Source organism: Propithecus coquereli, unplaced genomic scaffold (genome assembly GCF_000956105.1).
Source record: "Propithecus coquereli isolate 6110/MARCELLA unplaced genomic scaffold, Pcoq_1.0 Scaffold3, whole genome shotgun sequence".
Taxonomy (NCBI): domain Eukaryota; kingdom Metazoa; phylum Chordata; class Mammalia; order Primates; family Indriidae; genus Propithecus; species Propithecus coquereli.
Window position 1 is genome coordinate 4459976 of NW_012148618.1, and position 2277 is coordinate 4462252.

At 53.1% G+C, this 2277-nt stretch overlaps 1 protein-coding gene across 1 annotated transcript in view; it reads left to right on the plus strand.

The window, feature by feature from the left end:
- Positions 1-390: 390 nt before the first annotated feature.
- The window catches only part of AVEN (apoptosis, caspase activation inhibitor), a 243749-nt gene continuing 241862 nt past the window's right edge, over positions 391-2277 (plus strand). Inside the window, exon 1 of the mRNA XM_012649511.1 lies at positions 391-633. Coding sequence (XP_012504965.1) covers positions 391-633 — 243 coding nt within the window. The remainder of the gene's footprint in view (positions 634-2277) is intronic.

Sequence of the window (2277 nt, forward strand, 5' to 3'; positions counted from 1 at the left end):
ATATGCTTGAATTTTTTATTTTTCTATTTTTATTTTTTTACAAAAATGAGTTCATACCGTACAGTATTTGTTTTATGACTTGTCCCTTTACTTACCACGGCCCCACGCCCCCATCTGGGTGCCTTGAGGCGTACCCCTGCAGATTTCCCCCTAGTCGGGCCGTCCCTCCGCGCCCCCAGCCTTCCCGGTGCCCGGGTTCCGGCCCCACCTGCGGGGACCCCGGCCGCTCCGCCCCGCCCCGCCGCAGCCGGCTTCCATCCCGGCCCAGCACCCCGCTGCCACCGGGCGCCGTTCGCTCACTGCTCCTCCGTGCGGCCCGTTTCCGGTGGGGCCAGGGCGTCTCCGCGGCGGCCCGGCTCCCGCGCGCTCAGCACCGCCGGCGGCGGCCAGATGCAGGCGGAGCGGGGAGCTCGGGGCGGCCGCGGGCGGCGGCCCGGCCGCGAACGGCCAGGCGGAGATCGCCACAGCGAGCGGGCTGGAGCCGCAGCGGCAGTGGCGAGAGGCGGCGGCGGCGGCGGGGACGGAGGCGGCCGCAGGGGTCGCGGCAGGGGCTTCCGCGGCGGCCGAGGAGGAGGTGCCCCGAGAGGCGGCCGCCGGGACCGGGGAGGCCGGGGCGCCGGGGCCAGCGCGCCGGTAAGAAGCGACGGGTGGTAGGGTCGGGGCCCCGTGGAACCGGGGCAGGTGGGGCCGGGACCGTGAGCCAAGAAGCCGCGAGCCAAGAAGCCGCGAGCCAAGAGCCGCGAGCGAGCGTGCGGGGCGCGCGCGACGAGGGCTGCGGCGGCGCCTGCGCGGGACGGACGGAAGGCGGCGGGGGCGCGCGCCCGGGTGCGCACGTGGCGCCCCTCGCTTCCTCTCCGCCCGGCTGGAGCGAGTTGGTCGGGGTGGTGGGCTTCCCCTGCCTGCCCCTAGGGCCCGTGATGGTTAAGAACGCAGAGGCCGAGGCTGTGTGTCAGGGCTGCTAGTCTCAGGCCCTCGGTACGGCGTCTGTGTGATTAACCATTGCGGGAAAGAGGCGCGGCCAGGGCTCGGTCTCTGGGCGCCGAGACCCAGGGCACCCTTACCCTACGGGGCACATTCCTGTTATTAGGAGGGAAGGGTTTTTTTGGTCAGTTTTATTCACTGCGTTTGCAATGCCTGGCGTACAGTAGACGCATAATGAAAATGTTTGTCGAATGAAAGAATTTCCCCTACGGACTGGACTCTAGTATTTGGGGGCGGGGCCAGGTGCGTAGTTATCTTTTTAATAGCGTAGTTCTCTTTTATTATACATATATGTGTAGCAATCAGAGGTTACTGGGCTTCGTTTTGAATTTTCAACCCCAAATGAGCAGGCAGGTTCTGAGTTGTAATAGCAGTATCACCGGTCTTACATATTCATGGAAGGGAAATTTCTCAGAGATTGGAGCAAGGGATTATATACATGTGGGCAAACTCTTATGCTACTTATACTTCAGCTAACGGAGTTTGATTACTGCCTTTTTATGAGCCATTCTGTTATTATGACAGTTCTAGTACAAGACAGTCTTTATATTCTGAATTCTTATACATACAGATTAAAAGATTCATTTTTTAATGCAGAATTTCCTATTATTGAAATATTTGCAATATCTTAAGGGCATAGTAGGTAAGATATCTCTAAAGATGGTAGTTGTATCCAGCAATACAGAGTTGGAAAAAATACTGTAAAACTTTAAGTGTAACACACTTAACCTTGTTAGGATTATGGTAGGTAATAAGCAAAACTTGAGCGAAGTATAGAGACATTTTTAGGGTGAGCTTACCTGTGAGTTTGAGAAAAGGAAATGACAGAAACTAAGACCAACTTAGTGCCCACTATATATCACATTTTGTCCTATAGCAAGCAACTCTTATGTATATATTTTATATATTTATATATATACATATATATACACACACACATAAGCTTTATTTTTATAGGTTAACTGACTTGCCTAAGCTTTCGCAGCTAGTGGCAGAGCTGGGATTTATACCAAGCTGCCCTTGAATCAACTGTATTTTCTCTCTTACATTTTTCTGAACCAGTCACCACTTTATTGAGGACAAAGTAGCCAATCCTTGGCTGCAGGGATCATGCTTTAATAGTAATTGTAGTAATGGTAACTTGGATACTAACTATGGTGTCTGGCACTGAGGTCTTTACTAATTGAGTGTCTAACTCGTTGAATTGAGTGAGTGAAGGTGCTTCTGTAGTCTTCATCTCTGTTGAACTAAAGTAAAATGATATGTCATTTAGAGAAAGAATAATACAAGACTTTT